The sequence below is a fragment of the Salvelinus alpinus genome, chromosome 2 (genome assembly GCF_045679555.1).
Source record: "Salvelinus alpinus chromosome 2, SLU_Salpinus.1, whole genome shotgun sequence".
In the NCBI taxonomy this organism is placed as follows: domain Eukaryota; kingdom Metazoa; phylum Chordata; class Actinopteri; order Salmoniformes; family Salmonidae; genus Salvelinus; species Salvelinus alpinus.
The window spans coordinates 100,601,376-100,622,819 of record NC_092087.1 but is presented as its reverse complement, the minus strand read 5'-3'; the positions used below and the strand labels follow the sequence as shown (position 1 = coordinate 100,622,819).

General features: G+C 43.2%; 1 protein-coding gene across 7 annotated transcripts in view; it reads left to right on the top strand.

Annotated features, from left to right (window-relative positions):
• Positions 1–20,899, top strand: part of LOC139546301 (intercellular adhesion molecule 3-like) — a 70,105-nt gene extending 49,206 nt beyond the window's left edge. For 3 of the 7 annotated variants that reach the window (XM_071354534.1, XM_071354583.1, XM_071354555.1), the window contains exons 4-6: positions 16,934–17,281; positions 17,466–17,729; positions 20,461–20,899. In XM_071354534.1, the coding sequence (XP_071210635.1) occupies positions 16,934–17,281; positions 17,466–17,729; positions 20,461–20,654 (806 nt within the window). In that variant the 3' untranslated portion in view covers positions 20,655–20,899. Of the gene's footprint in view, positions 1–13,648; positions 13,812–16,425; positions 16,595–16,752; positions 16,833–16,933; positions 17,282–17,465; positions 17,730–20,460 lie in introns of those variants that run through there. The other 4 variants (XM_071354524.1, XM_071354563.1, XM_071354545.1 and 1 more) reach the window with 3 other exon arrangements.
• The last annotated feature ends 545 nt before the right edge of the window (positions 20,900–21,444 follow it).

Sequence of the window (21,444 nt, the reverse complement as noted above, 5' to 3'; positions counted from 1 at the left end):
ACCTGCCAGAGTTCCTCAGCCAGGACCTGCCGCCCCTTATCCCGGTGCTGCCCCTTATCCCGGTGCTGCCCCTTATCCCGGTGCTGCCCCTTCATTTAGGTGGTTTTAGTTGGAGGGTGGTCATTGGGAGGGGGATACAGAAGCGGGGAGTGACTATGGTGGTGTGGGGACAGCGTCCGGAGCCTGAGCCACCACCGTGGTCAGATGCCCACCCAGACCCTCCCCTGGACTTTGTGCTGGTGCGCCCGGCGTTCGCACCTTGAGGGGGGGGGGTTCTGTCACGTTCCTGACCTGTTTTCTGTTGTTTTGTATGTGTGTGATGGTCAGGGCGTGAGTTTTGGGTGGGCATTCTATGTTGTGTGTTTCTATGTTGGTTTAGGGTTGCCTGGTATGGCTCTTAATTAGAGGCAGGTGTTTTGCGTTCCTCTAATTAAGAGTCATATTTAGGTAGGTTGTTTCACTGTGTTCGTTGTGGGTGGTTGTTACCTGTCTCTGTGTTTGTGTTCTGCACCAGATAGGTCTGTATCGGTTTTGCACGTTTGTTATTTTGTAAGTTGTTTGTAGTGTTCACTTGTTCTTATAATTAAACATGTTGAGCACTGGCTACGCTGCATTTTGGTCCTCTCCTTCAGCCCAGGAAGAAAACCTTTACAAAAGGCGTCCAAATGAGGTTTTGGCTTTAGGGATGATCAGTGAGATACACCTGCTGGAGCGCGTGTTGCGGGTGGGTGTAGCCATCGTGACCAGTGAACTGAGATAAGGCGGCACTTTACCTAGCATAGCCTTGTAGATGACCTGGAGCCAGTGGGTCTGACGACGAACATGTAGCGAGGGCCAGCCGACTAGGGCATACAGGTCGCAGTGGTGGGTCGTATAAGGTGCTTTAGTAACAAAACGAATGGCACTGTGATAAACTGCATCCAGTTTGCTGAGTAGAGTATTGGAAGCTATTTTGTAGATGACATCGCCGAAGTCGAGGATCGGTAGGATAGTCAGTTTTACTAGGGTAAGTTTGGCGGCGTGAGTGAAGGAGGCTTTGTTGCGGAATAGAAAGCCGATTCTTGCTTTGATTTTAGATTGGAGATGTTTGATATGAGTCTGGAAGGAGAGTTTGCAGTCTAGCCAGACACCTAGGTACTTATAGATGTCCACATATTCTAGGTCGGAACCGTCCAGGGTGGTGATGCTAGTCGGGCGTGCGGGTGCAGGCAGCGAACGGTTGAAAAGCATGCATTTGGTTTTACTAGCGTTTAAGAGCAGTTGGAGGCCACGGAAGGAGTGTTGTATGGCATTGAAGCTCGTTTGGAGGTTAGATAGCACAGTGTCCAAGGAAGGGCCGGAAGTATATAGAATGGTGTCGTCTGCGTAGAGGTGGATCAGGGAATCGCCCGCAGCAAGAGCAACATCATTGATGTATACAGAGAAAAGAGTCGGCCCGAGAATTGAACCCTGTGGTACCCCCATAGAGACTGCCAGAGGACCGGACAACATGCCCTCCGATTTGACACACTGAACTCTGTCTGCAAAGTAGTTGGTGAACCAGGCAAGGCAGTCATTAGAAAAACCGAGGCTACTGAGTCTGCCGATAAGAATATGGTGATTGACAGAGTCGAAAGCCTTGGCCAGGTCGATGAAGACGGCTGCACAGTAATGTCTTTTATCGATGGCGGTTATGATATCGTTTAGTACCTTGAGCGTGGCTGAGGTGCACCCATGACCGGCTCGGAAACCGGATTGCACAGCGGAGAAGGTACGGTGGGATTCGAGATGGTCAGTGATCTGTTTGTTGACTTGGCTTTCGAAGACCTTAGATAGGCAGGGCAGGATGGATATAGGTCTGTAACAGTTTGGGTCCAGGATGTCTCCCCCTTTGAAGAGGGGGATGACCGCGGCAGCTTTCCAATCCTTGGGGATCTCAGATGATACGAAGGAGAGGTTGAACAGGCTGGTGATAGGGGGTGCGACAATGGCGGCGGACAGTTTCAGAAATAGGGGGTCCAGATTGTCAAGCCCAGCTGATTTGTATGGGTCCAGGTTTTCCAGCTCTTTCAGAACATCTGTTATCTGGATTTGGGTAAAGGAGAAGCTGGGGAGGCTTGGGCGAGTAGCAGCGGGGGGGGCGGGGCTGTTGGCCAAGGTTGGAGTCGCCAGGAGGAAGGCATGGCCAGCCATTGAGAAATGCTTGTTGAAGTCTTCGATTATCACGGATTTATCGGTGGTGACCGTGTTACCTAGCCTCAGTGCAGTGGGCAGCTGGGAGGAGGTGCTCTTGTTCTCCATGGACTTTACAGTATCCCAGAACTTTTTGGAGTTAGAGCTACAGGATGCAAATTTCTGCTTGAAAAAGCTGGCCTTTGCTTTCCTGACTGACTGCGTGTATTGGTTCCTGACTTCCCTGAACAGTTGCATATCGCGGGGGCTCTTCGATGCTATTGCAGTTCGCCACAGGATGTTTTTGTGCTGGTCGAGGGCAGTCAGGTCTGGAGTGAACCAAGGGCTATATCTGTTCTTGGTTCTGCATTTTTTGAACGGAGCATGCTTGTCTAATATGGTGAGGAAGTAACATTTAAAGAATGACCAGGCATCCTCAACTGACGGGATGAGGTCAATATCCTTCCAGGGTACCCGGGCCAGGTCGATTAGAAAGGCCTGCTCGCAGAAGTGTTTTAGGGAGCGTTTGACAGTGATGAGGGGTGGTCGTTTGACCGCGGACCCGTGGCGGATACAGGCAATGAGGCAGTGATCGCTGAGATCTTGATTGAAGACAGCAGAGGTGTATTTGGAGGGCAGGTTGGTCAGGATAATGTCTATTAGGGTGCCCATGTTTACGGATTTAGGGTTGTACCTGGTGGGTTCCTTGATGATTTGTGTGAGATTGAGGGCATCAAGCTTGGATTGTAGGACTGCCGGGGTGTTAAGCATATCCCAGTTTAGGTCACCTAACAGAACAAACTCTGAAGCTAGATGGGGAGCGATCAATTCACAGATGGTGTCCAGGGCACAGCTGGGAGCTGAGGGGGGTCGGTAGCAGGCGGCAACAGTGAGAGACTCATATTTCATATTAATCATATAGAAATCATCATAGAAATCATATTTCTCCACACCTGTTCCCAAGTCAACATTTTGTCTCCATTTGGTGTATCAATTACTGCAAGAAATGCTTAGTTCTGCAAGAGTTCATATTAAGGCTAAGTGAGAAGTTATAGACCTACCAACAGATTTCCGTTTCCATTGAATACATCTGAACAGAAGGCTACAGTTCCCTTGACGTGCCATAGCCCTATTTGAAGTCCCGTCTTGTGACTGTCGAATTTATATATTACCTCACAATCATCACTCTCTTTTACCACTTATTTTTCAGACATTACTTTTCTGGACGTCCTTTCTCTTTATTTTCAACTTGACATTCTCAGCTTTTGTCTTATTGAATTAAACTTCGACAATGTCCTTTTTGCCTCCATGGATTGACGTTAACATTTGCTGCCAAAAGCATTATTTGTCGATTGTCAGTGTAGGCTACTTGGCGCGCGTGCAGTTAAATTCTACAGTTTAGTCTTAGGCACGTATGCACTCACAAAGTGAGCTCATTTCCACTCCATTCATATGCAAATACATTTGATTCATACACTGGCTTGTCTGGCTGGCATGGTTTCATTTTAAACAGGCATTCTCTTATCTACATTGAAATAATTTATGTCCTCAATTATGATTTAAAAAAAATCATAGCTGATTAGTACACCCTTGTGGTTGAATATATATATTGCATGCCCTATGATTCAATTAATCATGTTGAACTAACAAATACCACCAAGGGATACGTCACAATTTACAATAACGAACACCGTATGAAACAGCTGTGAAAACCAATCTAGCAATTTTTTATACTTAAATACATAACCATTGATATTTGTTTGGTACATGTGTGTCAATTTACATTCAGATTTTTTTTGTACACTCACATGGCAATCAGAGTGAAATACAGAATTCTGGTGTGTGGAATAGAGAGGAGGTGGGTATTGTGTGGATGGGAGGTTCTGCCTGTCACTTGTTTTTCCAGCAGGTAGTGGACTCGAAGAGGGAAAGTCCAGGCGCTGCTGCCCACTTCGTTCTGAGTGTTTGCAGTGCTCGTGTTTTCACAGCTAATCTGTGCAGCTCACATGATGTGCCCAGTATGATAGTTGTCTTGCTCTTTCTTAGCAGATAATGACAACATGACAATAACAGTAGCTGATGTAATGAAAAGTTGAAGGGGTGGTTGGTAAAGGAGGACATCAGGTGGATCCATGTCTGGGTGTCAGGCAGAACCCCTAGATCCTGGAGAACAGGAGCAGAGTAAAGGGAACCGGGTAGAAGACAGACGTAAACAAGAAAACAATCTAGAGGCGAAATAAACACACACCTGTTTAGGTGAGGTGCTGACTAGCAGAGTGGAACACCTATTTAGGCAAGGTGCTGGCTAGCGGAGTAGAACACCTATTTAGGCAAGGTGCTGGCTAGGGGAGTAGAACACCTGTTTAGGTGAGGTGCTGGCTAGCGGAGTAGAACACCTATTTAGGCAAGGTGCTGGCTAGGGGAGTAGAACACCTATTTAGGCAAGGTGCTGGCTAGCGGAGTGGAACACCTATTTAGGTGAGGTGCTGGCTAGCGGAGTGGAACACCTATTTAGGCGAGGTGCTGGCTAGCGGAGTAGAACACCTTTTTAGGCGAGGTGCTGGCTAGCGGAGTGGAACACCTATTTAGGCGAGGTGCTGGCTAGCGGAGTGGAACATCTATTTAGGTGAGGTGCTGGCTAGCGGAGTAGAACACCTTTTTAGGTGAGGTGCCTGCTAGCAGAGTGGAACACCTATTTAGGCGGGGTGCTGGCTAGCAGAGTGGAACACCTGTTCAGGCGAGGTGCTGGCTAGCGGAGTGGAACACCTAAAAAAATTAAGGAGAGACACACACTCTAGGAGCTCAGATGCAAAAATGTTTATGTCCAACGTTTCGACAGACAAGCTATCTTCATCAGGGTATAATGACAACCACTGCGGGGAGACTCGTTTATATAGCATCAAAAGACACACACAAAGGTGCTGTAATCATGGCCGGGTGTGGCCTGATATCATTGGTTAATTCTCACATATTAAAATAGCATACAAAAAACATAAATTATAGCGTATATAGCGTATATACAGTTGAAGTCCTAGAGATGAACGTACTTTGGTGCGAAAAGTGCAAATCAATCCCAGAACAACAGCAAAGGACCTTGTGAAGATGCTGGAGGAAACAGGTATAAAAGTATCTATATCCACAGTAAAACGAGTCCTATATCGACATAACCTGAAAGGCCGCTCAGCAAGGAAGAAGCCACTGCTCCAAAACCGCCATAAAAAAAGCCAGACTATGGTTTGCAACAGCACATGGGGACAAAGATCGTCATTTTTGGAGAAATGTCCTCTGGTCTGATGAAACAAAAATTGTTTGGCCATAATGACCATCGTTATGTTTGGAGGAAAAAGGGGGAAGCTTGCAAGCCGAAGAACACCATCCCAACCGTGAAGCACAGGGGTGGCAGCATCATGTGGTGGGGGTGTTTTGCTGCAGAAGGGACTGGTGCACTTCACAAAATAGATGGCATCATGAGGGATGGAAAATTATGTGGATATATTGAAGCAACATCTCAAGACATCACTCAGGAAGTTAAAGCTTGGTCGCAAATGGGTCGACCAAATGGACAATGACCCCAAGCATACTTCCAAAGTTGTGGCAAAATGGCTTAACAACAACAAAGTCAAGGTATTGGAATGGCCATCACAAAGCCCTGACCTCAATCCTATAGAAAATGTGAGGGTAGAACTGAAAAAGTGTGTGCGAGCAAGGAGGCCTACAAACCTGATTCAGTTACACCAGCTCTGTCAGTAGGAATGGGCCAAAATTCACTCAACTTATTGTGGGAAGCTCGTGGAAGGCTACCCAAAATGTTTGACCCAAGTTAAACAATTTAAAGGCAATGCTACCAAATACTAATTGAGTGTATGTAAACTTCTGACCTACTGGAAATGTGATGAAAGAAATTAAAGCTGAAATAAATCATTCTCTCAACTATTATTCTGACATTTCACATTTTTAAAATAAAGTGGTGATCCTAACTGACCTAAGACGGAATGTTTACTAGGATTAAATGTCAGGAATTGTGAAAAACGGAGTTCAAATGTATTTGGCTAAGGTGTATGTAAACTTCCGACTTCAACTGTATAAATACACACACATGCTGTCATCAAGGCAAAGGGTGGCTACTTTGAAGAATCTAGAATATATTTTGATTTGTTTAACGCTTTTTAGTTTTTTTGGTTAAAGTGTGATTTTGATGTCTTCCCTATTATTCTACAATGTAGAATTATGATTATTTTCTAAATAAAGAAAAACCCTTGAATGAGTAGGTGTGTCCAAACTTTGGACTAGTACTGTATATTATCCATGCAACAAAACATATTTTCTTGAATACTTTTCAGAGCAATAAATGGATTTGTATTTTTATTTATCTGAGTACATTTAGCATGATGACAATACATAATCCATTTTATAATGTTTTGTATGAGAGGTGATTGATATATGTTATTAAAATACATTTTAGAACACATGATCATGTATGTCACATTTATATATGGGTTTTTAAATACATTATAATATATTTTAAGATATATTTCACGTTTATATATGGGTTTTTAAATACATTATAATATATTTTAAGATATATTTCACGTTTATATATGGGTTTTTAAATATATTATAATATATTTTAAGATATATTTCACGTTTATATATGGGTTTTTAAATACATTATAATATATTTTAAGATATATGTCACATTTATATATGGGTTTTTAAATACATTATAATATATTTTAAGATATATGTCACGTTTATATATGGGTTTTTAAATACATTATAATATATTTTACGATATATTTCACGTTTATATATGGGTTTTTAAATACATTATAATATATTTTAAAATATGTCACCCATCCAGCTCCCATATGGGTGCTCTGTACCAATGCCAAGGGTAGTCAGTACCAAGGCCAAGGGTAGTAAGTGCCAAGGCCAAGGATGGTCAGTACCAAGGGTAGTCAGTATCAAGGCCAAGGGTAGTCAGTACCAAGGTCAAGGGTAGTCAGTACCAAGGCCAAGGATTGTCAGTACCAAGGTCAAGGGTAGTCAGTACCAAGGTCAAGGGTAGTCAGTACCAAGGTTAAGGCTAGTAAGTGCCAAGGCCAAGGGTAGTCAGGACATTTTACATTTACATTTTAGTCATTTAGCAGACGCTCTTATCCAGAGCGACTTACAGTAGAGTCAAGGGTAGTCAGTACCAAGGCCAAGCTTAGTCAGTACCAAGGTCAAGGATTGTCAGTACCAAGGGTAGTCAGTACCAAGGTCAAGGGTAGTCAGTACCAAGGGTAGTCAGTACCAAGGCCAAGGATTGTCAGTGCCAAGGCCAAGGGTAGTCAGTACCAAGGGTAGTCAGTACCAAGGATTGTCAGTACCAAGGGTAGTCAGTACCAAGCTCAAGGGTAGGCAGTACCAAGGGTAGTCAGTACCAAGGATTGTCAGTATCAAGGGTAGTCAGTACCAAGGTCAAGGGTAGGCAGTACCATGGGTAGTCAGTACCAAGGATTGTCAGTACCAAGGGTAGTCAGTACCAAGGTCAAGGGTAGGCAGTACCAAGGGTAGTCAGTACCAAGGCCAAGGGTAGTCAGTACCAAGGCCAAGGGTTGTCAGTGCCAAGGGTAGTCAGTAAAAAGGCCAAGAGTAGTCAGTACCAAGGCCAAAGGCCTGTCAGTACCAAGGCCAGTCAGTACCAAGAGTAGTCATTACCAAGGTTAGTCAGTACCAAGGGTAGTCAGTAAAAAGGCCACGAGTAGTCAATACCAAGGCCAAGAGTTATCAGTACCAAGGCCAGTCAGTACCAAGGGTAGTCAGTACCAAGGCCAAGGGTAGTCAGTAAAAAGGCCAAGAGTAGTCAGTACCAAGGCCAAAGGCCAGTCAGTACCAAGGCCAGTCAGTACCAAGGGTAGTCATTATCGAGGCCAAGGGTAGTCAGTACCAAGGGTAGTCAGTACCAAGGCCAAGGGTAGTCAGTACCAAGGGTAGTTAGTACCAAGGCCAAGGGTAGTCAGTACCAAGGGTAGTCAGTACCAAGGCCAAGGGTAGTCAGTACCAAGGGTAGTTAGTACTAAGGGTAGTCAGTACCAAGGCCAAGGATAGTCAGTACCAAGGGTAGTTAGTACTAAGGGTAGTCAGTACCAAGGCCAAGGGTAGTCAGTACCAAGGGTAGTTAGTACCAAGAGTAGTCAGTACCAAGGGTTGTGAATTCCCAAATAGCACTCTTTTCCCTACATACTACTTTTAACCAGAGCTTTAACTTTGTCTGTTTCATGCCTCACCCTGCCTCTCCACTCCCAGCAGCAGCAGTCCTGTTGTTTCTGATGGATATAAACTCTGTGTGTGTTTGTATTTCCCTTCTGATAAGAAACTCTCCCTTCCTCTGAGTAAACACGTACCACTCAGAGTCGGGGGGAGCTGGATGAGTGAAAAAGAATGAAGGGGTAGAGAGTGAGCTTGAAAAAGTTTGAGGAGAGAGGGCAGAGGGAGGGAGGGAGGGAGGGAGGGGAGAGGGAGAGAGGGCAGAGGAAGGGAGGGAGGGAGAGAGGGCAGAGGGAGGGAGATAGAGAGGGCAGAGGGAGGGAGGGAGAGGTACATCTGAGAATCTGACTGAACACTACTTGAATGCAACATTAACAGAGACGTTATAAACTCCTGGAATATAAGTCCCAAACAGCACCTTATTCCCTATGTGGTGCAAGGCGACTGGTCAAACGTAGTGCACTATATAGGGAATAGGGTGCCATTTGGGACAAGTATAGGAGGGGGAGGAGGGCTGACATTACAGAAAGGTAGTTCAGGAATGTTGTATGTGTTCAGATCTAATCAACTTCCTCAGTTCTGTTTAGCTCCCTTGGCACACAAATATCATACCGCCCAATAATGCTAACCTCCCCTGTTATTGTAATGGTGAGAGGTTAGCATGTCTTGGGGGTATGATATATAATGCTAACCTCCCCTGTTATTGTAATGGTGAGAGGTTAGCATGTCTTGGGGGTATGATATATAATGCTAACCTCCCCTGTTATTGTAATGGTGAGAGGTTAGCATGTCTTGGGGATATGATATATAATGCTAACCTCCCCTGTTATTGTAATGGTGAGAGGTTAGCATGTCTTGGGGATATGATATATAATGCTAACCTCCCCTGTTATTGTAATGGTGAGAGGTTAGCATGTCTTGGGGGTATGATATATAATGCTAACCTCCCCTGTTATTATAATGGTGAGAGGTTAGCATGTCTTGGGGGTATGATATATAATGCTAACCTCCCCTGTTATTGTAATGGTGAGAGGTTAGCATGTCTTGGGGGTATGATATATAATGCTAACCTCCCCTGTTATTGTAATGGTGAGAGGTTAGCATGTCTTGGGGATATGATATATAATGCTAACCTCCCCTGTTATTGTAATGGTGAGAGGTTAGCATGTCTTGGGGATATGATATATAATGCTAACCTCCCCTGTTATTGTAATGGTGAGAGGTTAGCATGTCTTGGGGGTATGATATTAAATGCTAACCTCCCCTGTTATTGTAATGGTGCGAGGTTAGCATGTCTTGGGGATATGATATATAATGCTGACCTCCCCTGTTATTGTAATGGTGAGAGGTTAGCATGTCTTGGGGATATGATATATAATGCTAACCTCCCCTGTTATTGTAATGGTGAGAGGTTAGCATGTCTTGGGGATATGATATATAATGCTAACCTCCCCTGTTATTGTAATGGTGAGAGGTTAGCATGTCTTGGGGGTATGATATATAATGCTAACCTCCCCTGTTATTGTAATGGTGAGAGGTTAGCATGTCTTGGGGGTATGATATATAATGCTAACCTCACCTGTTATTGTAATGGTGAGAGGTTAGCATGTCTTGGGGGTATGATATATAATGCTAACCTCCCCTGTTATTGGTAATGGTGAGAGGTTAGCATGTCTTGGGGGTATGATATTAAATGCTAACCTCCCCTGTTATTGTAATGGTGAGAGGTTAGCATGTCTTGGGGGTATGATATATAATGCTAACCTCCCCTGTTATTGTAATGGTGAGAGGTTAGCATGTCTTGGGGGTATGATATATAATGCTAACCTCCCCTGTTATTGGTAATGGTGAGAGGTTAGCATGTCTTGGGGGTATGATATTAAATGCTAACCTCCCCTGTTATTGTAATGGTGAGAGGTTAGCATGTCTTGGGGATATGATATATAATGCTAACCTCCCCTGTTATTGTAATGGTGAGAGGTTAGCATGTCTTGGGGGTATGATATATAATGCTAACCTCCCCTGTTATTGTAATGGTGAGAGGTTAGCATGTCTTGGGGGTATGATATATAATGCTAACCTCCCCTGTTATTGTAATGGTGAGAGGTTAGCATGTCTTGGGGGTATGATATATAATGCTAACCTCCCCTGTTATTGTAATGGTGAGAGGTTAGCATGTCTTGGGGGTATGATATATAATGCTAACCTCTCCTGTTATTGTAATGGTGAGAGGTTAGCATGTCTTGGGGGTATGATATATAATGCTAACCTCCCCTGTTATTGGTAATGGTGAGAGGTTAGCATGTCTTGGGGGTATGATATTAAATGCCAACCTCCCCTGTTATTGTAATGGTGAGAGGTTAGCATGTCTTGGGGGTATGATATATAATGCTAACCTCCCCTGTTATTGTAATGGTGAGAGGTTAGCATGTCTTGGGGGTATGATATATAATGCTAACCTCTCCTGTTATTGTAATGGTGAGAGGTTAGCATGTCTTGGGGGTATGATATATAATGCTAACCTCCCCTGTTATTGGTAATGGTGAGAGGTTAGCATGTCTTGGGGGTATGATATATAATGCTAACCTCTCCTGTTATTGTAATGGTGAGAGGTTAGCATGTCTTGGGGGTATGATATATAATGCTAACCTCTCCTGTTATTGTAATGGTGAGAGGTTAGCATGTCTTGGGGGTATGATATTAAATGCTAACCTCCCCTGTTATTGTAATGGTGAGAGGTTAGCATGTCTTGGGGGTATGATATATAATGCTAACCTCCCCTGTTATTGGTAATGGTGAGAGGTTAGCATGTCTTGGGGGTATGATATTAAATGCCAACCTCCCCTGTTATTGTAATGGTGAGAGGTTAGCATGTCTTGGGGGTATGATATATAATGCTAACCTCCCCTGTTATTGTAATGGTGAGAGGTTAGCATGTCTTGGGGGTATGATATATAATGCTAACCTCTCCTGTTATTGTAATGGTGAGAGGTTAGCATGTCTTGGGGGTATGATATATAATGCTAACCTCCCCTGTTATTGGTAATGGTGAGAGGTTAGCATGTCTTGGGGGTATGATATATAATGCTAACCTCTCCTGTTATTGTAATGGTGAGAGGTTAGCATGTCTTGGGGGTATGATATATAATGCTAACCTCTCCTGTTATTGTAATGGTGAGAGGTTAGCATGTCTTGGGGGTATGATATTAAATGCTAACCTCCCCTGTTATTGTAATGGTGAGAGGTTAGCATGTCTTGGGGGTATGATATTAAATGCTAACCTCTCCTGTTATTGTAATGGTGAGAGGTTAGCATGTCTTGGGGGTATGATATATAATGCTAACCTCCCCTGTTATTGTAATGGTGAGAGGTTAGCATGTCTTGGGGGTATGATATATAATGCTAACCTCCCCTGTTATTGTAATGGTGAGAGGTTAGCATGTCTTGGGGGTATGATATATAATGCTAACCTCTCCTGTTATTGTAATGGTGAGAGGTTAGCATGTCTTGGGGGTATGATATATAATGCTAACCTCTCCTGTTATTGTAATGGTGTGAGGTTAGCATGTCTTGGGGGTATGATATTAAATGCTAACCTCCCCTGTTATTGTAATGGTGAGAGGTTAGCATGTCTTGGGGGTATGATATTAAATGCTAACCTCCCCTGTTATTGTAATGGTGAGAGGTTAGCATGTCTTGGGGGTATGATATATAATGCTAACCTCCCCTGTTATTGTAATGGTGAGAGGTTAGCATGTCTTGGGGGTATGATATTAAATGCTAACCTCCCCTGTTATTGTAATGGTGAGAGGTTAGCATGTCTTGGGGGTATGATATATAATGCTAACCTCTCCTGTTATTGTAATGGTGAGAGGTTAGCATGTCTTGGGGGTATCATGATAGCATCCATATGAATGCAGAAGTGTTCATAGACATATTCTATTCTTATTTACAATAAAAGAGTTTCCAAAATGACACAATACATTATTTACCACGGATTTCTATTGGGCACAACATTATCTCAAACACAACCAAAACAAACAGCAAATGTATCCAACAAGATTGTAGAGTCATAAGCTTTATGTGGTCATTTGGGACTAGGAATATGGGACCAAATACTTAACTTTTTTACACATAGAAGTGAATTTGTCCCAATACTTTTGGTCCAATAAAATGGGGGGACTTTGTACAGAAAGTACTGTAATTTCTAAACGGTTCACCAAATTAAAGCTGACAGTTTGCAGTTTAAACTCGTAGTCAATGTATCATTTCCAATCCAAAGTGCTGAAGTACAGAGCCAAAACAACAAAACATATGTCACTGTCCCAATACTTTTGTTACACATACACTGAGTGCACAAAACATTATGAACACCTGCTCTTTCCATGACATTATGTCACTGTCCCAATACTTTTGTTACACATACACTGAGTGTACAAAACATTATGAACAACTGCTCTTTCCATGACATTGGACTGACCAGGTGAAATCTATGATCCCTTATTGATGTCACTTGTTAAATCCACTTCAATCAGTGTAGATGAAGGGGAGGAGACGGGTTAAAGAAGGATGTTTAAGCCTTGAGACAGTAGAGACATGGATTGTGTATGTGTGCCATTCAGAGGGTGAAGGGGCAAATATATTTAAGTGTCTTTGAACAGGGGATGGTAGTAGGAGCCAGACGCACCGGTTTGTGTCAAGAACTGCAAAGTTGCTGGGTTTTTCCAGCTCAACAGTTTCCCATGTGTACCAAGAGTGGTCCACCATCCTAACAGTGCCGTTTAAGATGAGGAAATGCTTGGTTTTGGTGTAGAATTATGGTTAAAAAACCACAGAAACTAAAGTGATTTGGGAAGTAGCCCTCTACATTTCAATAGAATGGGCTCACCACATGAGACAGTGTGTGTTTGTGGTGAGAGTGAGAGACGCCTGGTGGCATATAGAGAATAAATCAAACAGTTCTCTATTTTCAACACTCCATTATACACTACTGTCCTTATTTGGGTCTCTCTCTCTCTCCCCCATCTCCCTCTCCCTTTCTCTCTCTGTCTTTCACTCACCTCGCTTTAGCCTGTACTGTCACACAGAATTATTACAATGTTTCCGGTCTCGGGGAGTAACAGAACAACGTGTTTCTCTGGCTTTTTGGGAAATTCCAGACCAATGACACCGACAGGAACCTACTACACTTCCCCCCCATCCTCTCCCCCCTCACTGCCCTTAGAGAAGCAGGAGAGAGAGAGAGAGAGAGGAGGAGGAGGGCGGATCGTTAGGGAGATTCCAGTCAGAATGATTCAGCTCGACTAACAGAATACAGTATCTTTCACTGAGGGACGCTCAATGATTATTACGGGGAATGGAGATTGTAATACTTCTTTCATTATTGTCTCTGTATTGTGACTTCACCGGTAAGTTTGATTTCTGGTCTAGTACAATGTTGTGATACAGGGGCTTGGTAAATTAGACTTCTGGTCTAGTACAATGTTGTGATACAGGGGCTTGGTAAATTAGACTTCTGGTCTAGTACAATGTTGTGATACAGGTGCTTGGTAAGTTTGACTTCTGGTCTAGTACAATGTTGTGATACAGGGGCTTGGTAAATTAGACTTCTGGTCTAGTACAATGTTGTGATACAGGTGCTTGGTAAATTAGACTTCTGGTCTAGTACAATGTTGTGATACAGGTGCTTGGTAAGTTTGACTTCTGGTCTAGTACAATGTTGTGATACAGGGGCTTGGTAAATTAGACTTCTGGTCTAGTACAATGTTGTGATACAGGTGCTTGGTAAAATAGACTTCTGGTCTAGTACAATGTTGTGATACAGGTGCTTGGTAAATTACTGTACATTCTACTAAGATAACATATGGAATTGTTTTTAGATGGTCATATCATTGATCATTTAGCTATTTGATTTTAGGATTTCTGTAAGTATCCCCCCAAAAATATTTAAAAGGAAATATATATATTTAGCTTTTGACACATATTTAACCCCTTTTTTTGGGGGGGGGGGCACAAAACTACTGCCATGTATTTCTTTTTACCTGAGAGTTTCCCCTTTCCATAGTGGTGTCATATTAGTTTGTATACCAAAAGGTTTCCATAGTGGTGTCATATTAGTTTGTATACCAAAAGGTTTCCATAGTGGTGTCATATTAGTTTGTATACCAAAAGGTTTCCATAGTGGTGTCATATTAGTTTGTATACCAAAAGGTTTCCATAGTGGTGTCATATTAGTTTGTATACCAAAAGGTTTCCATAGTGGTGTCATATTAGTTTGTATACCAAAAGGTTTCCATAGTGGTGTCATATTAGTTTGTATACCAAAAGGTTTCCATAGTGGTGTCATATTAGTTTGTATACCAAAAGGTTTCCATAGTGGTGTCATATTAGTTTGTATACCAAAAGGTTTCCATAGTGGTGTCATATTAGTTTGTATACCAAAAGGTTTCCATAGTGGTGTCATATTAGTTTGTATACCAAAAGGTTTCCATAGTGGTGTCATATTAGTTTGTATACCAAAAGGTTTCCATAGTGGTGTCATATTAGTTTGTATACCAAAAGGTTTCCATAGTGGTGTCATATTAGTTTGTATACCAAAAGGTTTCCATAGTGGTGTCATATTAGTTTGTATACCAAAAGGTTTCCATAGTGGTGTCATATTAGTTTGTATACCAAAAGGTTTCCATAGTGGTGTCATATTAGTTTGTATACCAAAAGGTTCGGACGCTACAGACAGAGGTTGGCACATCGGCGGTACCGACTTCAGACGAGTCCCGCGGGGCTTGTGGGGGTCGTAGAGCAAAACGGAGAACACTATCATATTCGTAAGAGTCTCATCTTTCCACCGTAGCTCTTCCACTTTCCACCGCAGATGCAGAATGACGACAAAAGAACGGATGCAGTAGATTGAGACGCAGCCCACACAAATAAAGCTTCAACAGATGTATTTTGATGGGGATTTTATTACTATATCAATTAGATTGACACAATCGACTCCTAATAGCTTAGGTGTTTTTCCGTTATGTTTTTATATTTTAGTACTTTGTGTATTTAATTAATATGAAGTATTTTGAAATTGATAAATTGGAAAGCCTGTGTGTTTCGGGTTACTTATCAGGGCATAGTGAAATAGTATTTGGAGTCCAAAGATTCTGAGTGGATCTGGCTGTAGGCCAGTGTGTGTGTGTGTGTGTGTGTGTGTGTGTGTGTGTGTGTGTGTGTGTGTGTGTGTGTGTGTGTGTGTGTGTGTGTGTGTGTGTGTGTGTGTGTGTGTGTGTGTGTGTGTGTGTGTGTGTGTGTGTGTGTGTGTCTGTGTCTGTGTCTGTGTGTGTGTGTGTGTCTGTGTCTGTGTCTGTGTGTGTGTGTGTGTGTGTGTGTGTGTGTGTGTGTGTGTGTGTGTGTGTCTGTGTGTGTGTGTGTGTGTGTGTGTGTGTGTGTGTGTGTGTGTCTGTGTGTGTGTGTGTTTGTGTGTCTGTGTGTGTGTGTGTGTGTGTGTGTGTGTGTGTGTGTCTGTGTGTGTGTGTGTGTGTGTGTGTGTCTGTGTGTGTGTGTGTGTGTGTGTGTGTGTGTCTGTGTGTGTGTGTGTGTGTCTGTGTGTCTGTGTGTGTGTGTGTGTGTGTGTGTGTGTGTGTGTGTGTGTGTGTGTGTGTGTGTGTGTGTCTGTGTGTGTCTGTGTGTGTCTGTGTGTGTGTGTGTGTGTGTGTGTGTGTGTGTGTGTGTGTGTGTGTGTGTGTGTGTGTGTTTGGCATCACAGAGCACAATGGCAGGAAGAGGAGGGTCCAGATGTTGTCTGTGTTGCCATAGTGATAACTAGAGGTCATTTGAAGCATGGGGTCTGCTAGTACGGGAGATGTACTGTAGCATGTTGTGTGTGTGGCAACTTCTGGGTTATGGAGTGTAACATGTAGTTGATTAACATACAGATAGATAAACATTAGACAATAATATCGTCCTGTTTAGTTTGAACAATAAAATCAACAATAACAGGACATTAAAGTTTTAACTTGACCTTTGGTCTTCCAGATGCTGAGTGCCTGGTGGTCAGTCCTGCCAGGCTGGTGGTGAAGTATGGAGACCCAGCCTCCTCTAACTGCAGCTCAGGTACCTCGGTACAGATGGGCTGGGAAGCCACCAATGGAGGGATTGGTCTAACAGACAAGGAAGTGAAGTTCCTACGCTGGAGGGTGGACAGGTAAGAGAGGCAGACACAGCTGAGATTTTTTTTAACTCGTTAAAAAAGGGTTCAATAGCCTTTAATTAATGGTTTTACTGGTATTTTAGACATTTCTGGCTTCTATTTTTTATTGATACATTTTAAATGCACTTTAAATATTTAATTTGATTTGACAGTGTGACTGACTGGGCTAACAACCCTAAGTGCTTCACAGACGGAGGCCAGTGTCAGGAACAGCTGAACATCACAGTTTATAGTGAGTGACGTCTCTCTCTCTTATCTTCTCTGGTGTTTCTGAATGTATTCTTAGTATGGCTCTGCACTGTTAAATCACTGTGTGTTTCCATTCCTCCACAGAGCTTCCAGACCGTGTCTCCTTCAGCTATAGGAAGTACCCTGATCCGATGGTTGAGGGGGATCAGTACCTGCTACAGTGTCTTGTCCAGAACGTCGCGCCTATTGGGAGACTCAGGGTGACCTTCTACAAAGTCAATACCACTGGTGAACAGACAGAATTAGACACACAACAGAAACACAAGAACGACACCGAGACACCAGGGAATGGGACCTATACCCTGGACTTCACCCCTAGTAGTGATGACGACGGGGCCCAGTTGTGTTGTTCAGCCATGTTGGATCTGGGACCAGAGGGACCCCAACCTCCTCCTGTAATGGAATCAGACCGCCTCAACATCAACGTGCACTGTGAGTCCATCTGGTTCTCTGTCTCCACACATTTAGTACAACCGTTAGTTAGAAACCAGACGAGTCATGACGTTGACTGATGTTGTTTTCACTTCATATTCTCTCATTAATCAACTTGTTTCTCTCTCTGTCTCTCTCTCACTGTCTCTCTCTCTCACTGTCTCTCTCTCACTGTCTCCCCCAGACAAGCCTCAGATCACTATGAGTCCTGGATGTTTCATGAGCATCACAGAGGGCGACACCCTATCACTTAACTGTAGTGCAAATGGTAACCCTGCCCCCTCGTACGATTGGTTGCTCCCCCAAGCCGCCCCCGCCCCCAACACCACGAAAGAGAGATCCGTAGTGACCATCACCAACATGGCCAAGTCTCACTCTGGAGAGTACACCTGCAACGCCAGTAATCCCCTGGGACACAGCACCTGGACTGTTAACGTGGAGGTCACAGGTGAGATGGGTGGATGATTGGTTGGATGGATGATTGGTTGGATGGATGATTGGTTGGATGGATGATTGGTTGGGTGGATGATTGGATGGATGGATGATTGGTTGGGTGGATGATTGGTTGGATGGATGATTGGTTGGATGGATGATTGGTTGGATGGATGATTGGTTGGATGGTTGATTGGTTGGATGGTTGGTTGGATGGATGATTGGTTGGATGGATGGTTGGTTGGATGGATGATTGGTTGGATGGATGATTGGTTGGATGGTTGATTGGTTGGATGGATGATTGGTTGGATGGATGATTGGTTGGATGGTTGATTGGATGGATGATTGGTTGGATGGATGATTGGTTGGATGGTTGATTGGTTGGATGGTTGATTGGTTGGATGGATGATTGGTTGGATGGATGATTGGTTGGATGGTTGATTGGTTGGATGGATGATTGGTTGGATGGTTGATTGGTTGGATGGATGATTGGATGGATGGATGATTGGTTGGATGGTTGATTGGTTGGATGGTTGATTGGTTGGATGGATGATTGGTTGGATGGATGATTGGTTGGATGGTTGATTGGTTGGATGGATGATTGGTTGGATGGATGATTGGTTGGATGGTTGATTGGATGGATGATTGGTTGGATGGATGATTGGTTGGATGGTTGATTGGTTGGATGGTTGATTGGTTGGATGGATGATTGGTTGGATGGTTGATTGGTTGGATGGTTGATTGGTTGGATGGATGATTGGTTGGATGGTTGATTGGTTGGATGGTTGATTGGTTGGATGGATGATTGGTTGGATGGATGATTGGTTGGATGGATGATTGGTTGGATGGTTGATTGGTTGGATGGATGATTGGTTGGATGGATGATTGGTTGGATGGATGATTGAATGATTGTTTGGTTGCGTTTGGAAAAGTATTCAGACCCCTTGACTTTTTCCAAATTGTGTCACGTTACAGCCATATTCTAAAATTGATTAAATTGTCCCCCTCCCTCATAAATCTACACACAATACCCCATAATGACAAAGCAAAAACAGGTTTTTAGAATGTTTTGCAAATTTATAACAAATACAAAACTTTATCACATTTACATAAGTATTAAGAACCTTTACTCAGTACTTTGTTGAAGCACCTTTGGCAGCGATTACAGCCTCGAGTCTTCTTGGGTATGACGGTACAAGCTTGGCACACCTGTATTTGGGCTCCCGAGTGATGCAGCGGTCTAAGGCACAGCATCTCAGTGCAAGAGGCGTCACTACAGTCCCTGGTTCGAATTGTTAGGTTCTAATTCTCAGAGTGAATGAACTCAACGAACATTTATGAAAGTTCAACCAAGTTTATTCTGCCCAGAGGGTCAATACAGCTGCATTCAGACAACACATGTTTACAACACCACAAGAATACAGTATATACTCCAATTTAGCCACTCCTCCTTCTCTCCAATCCTTACATATTTTATGGTCTGACAGGAAGAGGAAGTGATAGGATAATAAACCATTGTTTCTCCCTTAAGGGTACTCTGACCTCAACCACTTTTGATGTCTAATCCAATGATCTCCACCAGTCTCCCCCAACACATTCCACAGCCATCTGTCTCCTACAGATAACCATTAACATCCGATGTAAAAAAAAAAAAACAGTTTCCTTCACTCCTCAGATACTATCCTTCTGAGTATATCAATGTTCCAAGTTTAACCCAGAATCCAGGCTGTATCACATCCGGCCGTGATTGGGATTCCCTTTGGGCGGCGCACTATTGGCCCAGCGTCGTCCGGGTTTGGCCGGGGTAGGTTGTCATTGTAAATAAGAATTTGTTCTTAACTGGTCATGCCTAGTTAAATAAAGGTTACATTTAAAATGTACAATTTGGGGAGTTTCTCCCATTCTTCTCTGCAGATCCTGTCAAGCTCTCTCAGGTTGTATGGGGAGCATCGCTACACAGCTATTTTCAGATCTCTCCAGGATCTCTCTGTACTTTGCTCTGTTCATTTTTCCCTCGATCCTGACTAGTCTCCCAGTCCCTGCCGCTGAAAAACATCCCCACAGCATGATGCTGCCGCCACCATGCTTCACCGCAGGGAGGGTGCCAGGTTTCCTCCACACGTGACGCTTGACATTTAAGTCAAAGAGTTCAATATTGGTTTCATCAGACCAGAGAATCTTGTTTCTCATAGGTCTGAGAGTCCTTTAGGTGCCTTTTGGCAAACTCCAAGCGGGCTGTTATGTTTCTTTTACTGATAGCTGTGTGCCTTTCCAAATCATGTCCAATCAATAGAATTTACCACAGGTGGACTCCAATCGAGTTGTAGAAACGTCTCAAGGATGATCAATGGAAACAGGATGCACCTGAGCTCAATTTCGAGTCTAATAGCAAAGTGTCCAAATACTTATGTAAATTAGGTATTTCTGTTTTTAATTTTTAATAAGTATTTTTTAAAATATTTAAACTGTTTTCGCTTTGTCATTATGGGGTATTGTGATGTCATTATGGGTAATTGTGTGTAGATTGATGAGGATATTTTGATGAGGATATATTTTTTATTGAATCCATTTTAGAATAAGGCTGTAACATAACAAAATGTAACATAACAAAATGTAACATAACAAAATATATCATAACAAATTGTGGAAAAAGTCAAGGGATCTGAATACTTCCTGAATTCACTGCATCTCCCTTCCTCTCCTCTCTCCCCCTCCCTCTCCTCTCTGTCTACTCTCCTGCCCTGTAGTGGACTACCTGCCCATCATTGCAGGGCTGGCTGCAGCTGTGGTGGTGATCCTCTTGGTGATCTCCTGTTTCATCTACTCCTCTCATTATAAACACACGCGCATGGGCCACTACCAGCTGAAAGACATGTTGCCACTACGACACAAGAACAAACACGCGGTGCACCACAACGGAATGGACCAGTCCTTTATGTAGAGGAGGGGTTGGGGTCAGAGCATGTGAGCAGAGTTGAATGGTAGGAAATCCGGATGAGAGGGTGTCCTTTCCTACAGCTCCCTCACAGAAAAAAACACCGCTCCAAATTCGCTCCATTCATTAAAATCACAATTTAACAAACATCTATTTTTTGTGACTATCTGGACCTACCAATTGTTTTTAAATATTGAAACCAAACAATATGGAATTGAATGAAAAGTATTTGAATAAACATGAAATTATGATTTTTTTTATTTTTGTAATTGTAAATGTAACCTTTATTTAACTAGTCAAGTCAGTTAAGAACAAATTCTTACTACCAACGTCGAACGACGCTGGGGCAATTGTGCGCCGCCCTATGGGACTCCCAATCACGACACAGCATGGAATCGAACGAGGTCTGTAGTGACGCTTCTATCACTGAGATGCAGTGCCTTAGACCGGACCTAATTTCAAGTAGGCTACATGTCATATTAAACAGCATATAAACACTAAGTTGGTCAGGAGCCTGAGAAGGAACCAAAATTAATCATTTAGGAGATATTATTTCAATTATTTCCAGGCTATAGCCTACAAAGAAATACATTGTGAAGCATTTACCAGTGCAACACAGTAGCCTGGTAGGGACCAGACTATGTGAGCGGAGCTGGAACGGAGCAGAGCGTGCCCAATTTGACTGGCTCGTGGAGCGAGATTCCCAAATGCTGGAGCGTCGGTCTTCTTGTCTGCTCCAGTAGCGCTCACTTCAGGAGCTCAGGGCATGCCCGGCCCAGCATGCATTTGTAGTCAA